At 46.0% G+C, this 6727-nt stretch overlaps 1 protein-coding gene across 1 annotated transcript; it reads left to right on the top strand.

Annotated features, from left to right (window-relative positions):
* Positions 1-1435: 1435 nt before the first annotated feature.
* Positions 1436-4050, top strand: SKA3 (spindle and kinetochore associated complex subunit 3; the record flags this gene model as incomplete). The annotated part of the gene is made up of 5 exons (XM_010150442.1): positions 1436-1536; positions 2261-2457; positions 2627-2830; positions 3025-3143; positions 4017-4050. Coding segments are annotated over 5 exons (655 nt in total), but the record flags the coding sequence as incomplete, so codon positions are not given.
* Positions 4051-6727: the final 2677 nt, after the last annotated feature.

The raw sequence follows: 6727 nt of genomic DNA, 5'->3' as shown, positions 1-6727 counted from the left end.
AACTGAAGGCGGGGAGGTTTAGATTTGATAATAAGAAAAAGTTCTTCCCGGAGAGGATGGTGAGGCCCTGGAATAGGTTGCCCAGAGAAGCTGTGGATGCCCCATCCCTGGAAGTGTTCAAGGCCAGGCTGGATGAGGCTTTGAGCAACCTGGTCTAGTGGAAGGTGTCCCTGCCCATGGCAGGGGGGTTGGAACTAGATCGTCTTTAAGGTCCCTTCCAACCCAAACCACTCTGTGACTCTGATTCTATGATTTATTGTAAAAACTAAAAATCACAGGGTTTCAGGTGCCTATAACATTTCCAAGGCAAAACTGACTTAAAAAATAACTGGGTTTTAACCTCAAAACCTGTGATGTGTTCATCTAAGTAAAATATACTGCCTCAACTGGCTATTTTTTGGTTTTTAAGCTTAGGCTCATGGAGAAGCTCTGTATCTGGTTCTCAGTTACGATAACTTTTCAAACATTTAAAATAATTTTCTTAGAGACTCTTTTGTGTAGAGTTCAGGTAAGTTTTTTGTCTGGTGCCATCTCTTCAATGCCCACACACTTATTCCATCACACTATCCTGGACAGTGAAAAAAGAACTTCGAAAGTGTCAGTTTCTAGTTTTGTGGAATTGATCTTAAATGGCTTTTCACTTGGAAGTCAACCAGTGATGAACATAAGTAACCTTGTTCAGACTTTAAAACCTTTTAGTGTTCACAATAATCTGAAGGGGCTACAAGGAAGCTGGGGGGGACTTTTTACAAGGGCCTGTAGTGATAGGACAAGGGGTAATGGGTTTAAACTGAAGGTGGGGAGGTTTAGATTTTATAAGAAAAAGTTCTTCCCGGAGAGGGTGGTGATGCACTAGAACAGGTTGCCCAGAGAAGCTGTGGATGCCCCATCCCTGGAAGTGTTCAAGGTCAGGCTGGATGAGGCTTTGAGCAACCTGGTCTAGTGGAAGGTGTCCCTGCCCATGGCAGGGGGGGTGGAACTTGATGGTCTGTAAGGTCCCTTCCAACCCAAACCATCCTGTGATTCTATGATTTGTAGGTTAAGATTCAAAAGAAAGTCCTCTTGTTTAGAATTCTGTAGGCAGCAGACAACTCAAACTGAAGCAGGCGCTACCCCAACACATAAAATTGATCACCTGGGGCAAAGAAAATTGATCCTACCCTGGACACCTTTGTTTGTTTGGCTTGTTTGAGGGGTTTTTATGCCTTGGATTAAAATCTCAGTGCATTTGATAACTTGTGGATGGACCGAACACATGCATGCTACGAACTGTTGCAATAGACTCACAGGTGAAAAATCTATGGAAAAAAAAGTCTTTGAGGCAATGAATTTTTGATTTGCACGTTGATGGCCAAACACTGGGAAAGCGACAGTATTCCTTTAACTGTGGCTTCTTGGTGTTACCTGTGAGCTCACCGAGGGGTTTGGTTTTCAGGTTGGTTAAAAAAGATGATGGTGAAGTGAACGTACCAGAAATGGCAGCCAGGGAGATGGTGGTTACTCCTGCGCCAAAACCAAAAGCGACAGCTGAGAACGGTAAGGTGAAAATATGGGAAGCAAATATACGTTCTTTACATAATGCAGGTGCAAATGCATCGAAAACGCGTAGTCAACTGTTAAACTGTGTTTCTTCTTAAATACATGTAATTCGGGCCCAGTCATTGTACAAGTACTAAGGTCTAGAAAATGAGACATTGATGACTTCGGTGGGGAAGTCTGTCCCTTCAGTATAAATCTTTGCTCGTTCTTCTACTCCTATCTGGAATTATGTATGTTGTTAACTACAACTTACTTGAAATAAAAATGCTGGTTTACCAACTTAGCCTTTTTTCTGAGAACACCCGCTAGAACTGTTTAAATGCAGGAAAGAAACTGCCTTGGAAGAGGCTAACGAGACACAACTTTGACCTGTCGAGGGTGGTGCTAAAACGCCTTTCAGAGGAGATGTAGTACCTTCCCTTGGAAGTGTGCGAAGGTCTTGGAACAAACACGGTGACAGCTGAATGTACGAGAAGCTAAACCGGTGTTGGTTAGAGTTGGGCTTTTTCAGTTAAGGGCAGTGGTGGGACTAGATGTATTACTACTTTTGGCAGTTGCTGCTTCATGGAAGTCTAATTTGGACGGTTCATGCTAGAAATACCAGCTGGAATATGTGTGTCTTAGAATATGCAAATCTATGAAAAGCTGAACTGGGGCACTGGAACCGATGAGGGGTGTGTGTGTGTGTATTTAGATTGTTACACCTCCTCCTTAATTTCAGCAGCTGGCTGGATGGCCTCTCCTATGATCCTTGTGTTCTGTACTCCCAAAGTGAAAACCCCTCCCACCACAACTAGTACCGTATTGCCAAGGTCACCGGGGACAAGTGAGCTGCCTCTTCCCAGGAGCACCAGCCAGGCGGGAACACCACAGGTTCCAGAGTTCCAAACGAGATGGCTAAAACCAGAAGCTAAGGTAGTAAATAGCGATTATGTACATTTTCCCACACTTTTTACCTTAAGCAGGTTTTCAGATGTCAGATTGGGATTCTCCTGTACTACTTGCTCTTACGCCCTTTAAGAACAATTAATAAATACTTAAGTAAATTAACCAAAGGCATTTAATGCCCCTTTTGCAGCCGGTAAAGCAGGAGGAGAAGATCGAGTCGGTGACGAAGAACAGCGCAACAGACAGACAATACACAGAAGACAGCGTTCGTTTCGCTGTGAGCTCTGATGAGTATCTGAAACATTTTGGAGACCCTTCTCCTCCAAAAATAAAACAGTATGACCAGTTACTCAGTACTCCTCCACCTCCAGAAATAACAAGGATACCGGATGATGTTCTGCAGGTTAGCTAATTGACTTGTTTTTTCTCTCCCTAAATAGTTCTAATATCAACACAGTAAAATTAAAAGGGCTTAGGTCTATCAAATTCTTTGTTCCAAACAAAAGCGTTCTCTGCTCCTTGCTAGAAGGGTATAAGATGTAATCCTGTTTGAGTTCTCAGATAACTCTTCTTACTCCCTTTCAATGTTTCCTCTAGATTCTGTCCAAGTATAACCATAAAGCAGACCCTTCTAAAGCCAAGGAAATGGAGACGAAGGCAGGAGCACCTACAAGATATGAAAGTGATTTCACCGATTACAGTAACAAAGAGAACAGGTATGGCTACTTCACAAATTTGGTTAAGTTTAATTTAATTTGGAGGAGCTACAACTCTGCTCTAACACATTTAGAGATGTACAGCCCTGCCTGCTGTCCAGCTGCCAGAACAGCTCCGGTGGCTGTGACTCAGTAACTTTGGCATGGTGTCCCACTGCCGTTACCATGGGGAACGAACGTTCTAACTGACGGCGTTTTGAACCCTCCCACCTTCCCAAGTAATGAGTGAAGGTAGAGTTTTACTGGTTTGTCGGTAATTCTGCTTCGTGGCAGTCAAAGCACCTGTGAGTGCTTTCTTCTGAGTACATTTAGGCAATAAATCTAAGGAATTGGAGAAAACTGTAGAACTGAGGTGGCTGGTTTCACACTCGTTTTGGTAAAGACAAAGTTCTTTGAAATGCAAAGCCACTGTATAAAGATGGAGTTAGGCTGCAGCGAGGGATCTTTGAAAGACACGTTAGGCTACAGTGAGGGACCTCTGAACAACGCGTTAGAGCGAACAGAAAGAGGTGTTTGACAACTTGATCAAGTGCAGACACTCCTGACTCAGTGTAATGTGTGTGACACTTGGGGTCAGCGCAGATCAACTGCTGATCCACAAGTTTATTTAGGTAAGAGGTGCAAGGAACATGTATGAAGTCAAATAATGATCACTACGACCCAGAATGAGACTGATACAGGGAAGTATCTCAAATGGATTCCAACTCCAAGTACATGGAGTAAACGTAGAGCAAAGCTCTTACTGTAGCTGGCCCTTTTGTTTTTTTCCTTGTCAGGATAATTAAAAAAAACCCAAGTTCAGTGTTTGTTTTCTGCTAATTCAAAATAGGATTGAGATAATAAGTTCATAAACTCTTCTGGATACACTTGCAGAGGCTATCCTGGACTTTTCAAGCCAAACGTGTGAAACGAAGCTGAGGACCGTGTTGAGACTTCCATGTTCATGGATCTTACCACTGAATCAAGGTCAAAAAGCAAAAGAAAATACTGGTGGGAGGAAGAGCCACACAGAGTGAAAGTGCTTTTAATGGAGAAGGTCTTAAGTGGATAAACTTGCTCAAAATAACAGCTTGTGCTCATTTTTTTTTTTTCTTTTGAAACTGCTGGCAAAATAGACTGAGGGGTTTTAAACATACACACGCTTCGAAGAGGACTGAGTCGTGTATGAGGGAGTACTTCCCCCGACCCTCACACTGTTCTGTACGCTTGCGCGTGCGGTAGAGAGGGAAGTTGGGTTGCAGCGAATGGAAACTCCTGTACAGACTGCAGGTGTTCTCAGAGCCGAGCTCGACTGTGCTGCTCCAACAGAAACGGGTCCTTTTGTTTCAGGGGGAGAGAACTGCTGCTTTAAGAACACAGAAGGGCTCTAAACAGTCACCACATCCCCAGTACTAAGACATATCAGTCTATGTACTGGTAGTTCTATCAGAACTACCTATTCCTGCATCAGGTGCTGCATTACCTGTCTGACAGACAGGTATTTCTTATGCTGCCTCTTTCTTGTTAGGGTTTTCTTAGGTTGACCCGCCCAGATTCCTTGTAGGCCCAGTGAGAGAGGGACTCAATTAGTATTTTGAGATACAAATTCAAGGCAATTGAAATCTTAAGATCATCTGGTCTACACACAATCTATTATGACATGATGCTGGCATGGGACATCTTGGAATCCAAAAGGAAGTTTTACCAGCTTGTTCTGGTTTTCTTGGGCACAGTGTTACCCCAAAATGAGCGATGTAGCTGTTTGTGTTCTGTACAGCAGGGCTGCAGCTCTGAGGTGGATATAATCAAGACAAAGACTAGTTTTACTCTGTCATGTTCTACCTTCGAAAACCTTGTAGGTTTTAGTAAGAATAGAATCACAGCATGCTTTGGAAGGGACCTTAAACACCATCTGGTTCCAACCCCCCTGCCATGGGCAGGGACACCTTCCACTAGACCAGGTTGCTCAAAGCCTCATCCAGCCTGGCCTTGAACACTTCCAGGGATGGGGCATCCACAGCTTCTCTGGGCAACCTGTTCCAGTGCTTCACCACCCTGTCTGGGAAGAACTTCTTCCTGATATCTTATCTAAACCTCCAAACTTCAATTTAAACTTGTTAACCCTAGTCAAAAGTCCCCCCAGCTTCCTTGTAGCCCCTTCAGGTACTGGAAGGTGCTATAAGGTCTCCCCGGAGCCTTCTCTTCTCCAGGCTGAACAAGCCCAACTCTCTCAGCCTGTCCCCATAGCAGAGGTGCTCCAGCCCTCGGAGCATCTTCGTGGCCTCCTCTGGACTCGCTCCAACCTGTCTGTATCCTTCTGATATTGAGGGCTCCACAGCTGGATGCAGCACTGCAGGTGGGGTCTCACAAGAGGGGAGTAGAGGGGGAGAATCCCCTCCCCCGACCTGCTGGCTACATAATGCCCAAGAACACGAATACAGTGGGTTGGCAGTGGGTTGGTTTGTCGGGGGATGGATGGGAGCGCGGCACTGGCCTGTCAGGAAGCGCAGCACGGATAAACAGCAGCCAAGTATGTCGCAGCAAGAGTGTGGTGGCGCGGGAAGGGGTGAGGGTGACTCGGGCTGCAGTTCTGTGCTTAACCAGTTCAACTGGCAGCTCCTTCCGCCAGGGGCTGTTTCACCACTTCCTGTGCACAGAATGTAGAGGCCCTGCAGTTTTATGATGGATTCCTCCTGTTTGAAAGACCAGTTCATTCTGTTTTCTTTTCTAGCTTGTCCTCCCTGACAACAATCTCAACTCACATCTGTGTCACCACCAGACCAGGTGTAAGGGAAGAGTGAGAATGGGATCACATCTCCTGGCTGTAACCTGCAGTCAGGAAAGACTGAACCCAGCACAAAATTGCCCTTCGATATTCAGGGACATCTGGGAAGCAACCAAAAAAGCATAGCCTTTGGTTTTCCCTCATTTGCTGTGGTTCCTAACCTCTTTCATTTGTTTATCACGTGGATCAGCTAACAGGAGCTTCTCTCTATAATCCCCCTTGTTGTCAGAGGAGGACGAAGGGGTCGTTTCCCTGTCGTAGAAATACTTTGCCCGGCGTGAAGTTACAAATGCAGATCCTGCAGGAGAGGAAAGGTCCCGGCGGCTGTCAGGTGGGTAAATGCCAACATCCAGTGGCCGCGCTATGGAATGACACGCAGGGCCGGCCCCAGGAATGCAGCCCTACTCAGGGGCCACCAGCCAACACTGCCTGTATTACCTACCCCCTTCAGCCCCACGCTGTTCCTACGGTACCATCTGCTTCAGGAAGGGGCGGTTGACATCGCATCAGGGAGCTGACCGGGTGCCGGCGTCTCTGCTGGTGCCTTGTCTAACTCAAGATGAAGGGTCTGAAAAACAAACGGCACAGGTGTGCACACGCAGGGCCTGGTCTGTGGAAGACGATGCTCTGCTACATAGACCCTTCTGGGGAGAGACCAAGCGAGGGAGGTTTGCAGAACACCCAGCAGGAAGGTATCCACATGCTTCCGTCATTTCCGGCATAACTTATTCCTGGCTTAAAGCCCTGCGGCTACCTTCCCTGATGATTGCTTACATGACTGCTGCCAACCAAGCTGAGGCTTTGCTGCAGGGTCCTGCCT

Source organism: Eurypyga helias, unplaced genomic scaffold (assembly GCF_000690775.1).
Source record: "Eurypyga helias isolate BGI_N326 unplaced genomic scaffold, ASM69077v1 scaffold49094, whole genome shotgun sequence".
In the NCBI taxonomy this organism is placed as follows: domain Eukaryota; kingdom Metazoa; phylum Chordata; class Aves; order Eurypygiformes; family Eurypygidae; genus Eurypyga; species Eurypyga helias.
The sequence above is the reverse complement of the archived record's forward strand: the minus strand, read 5'-3'. Positions and strand labels throughout refer to the sequence as shown.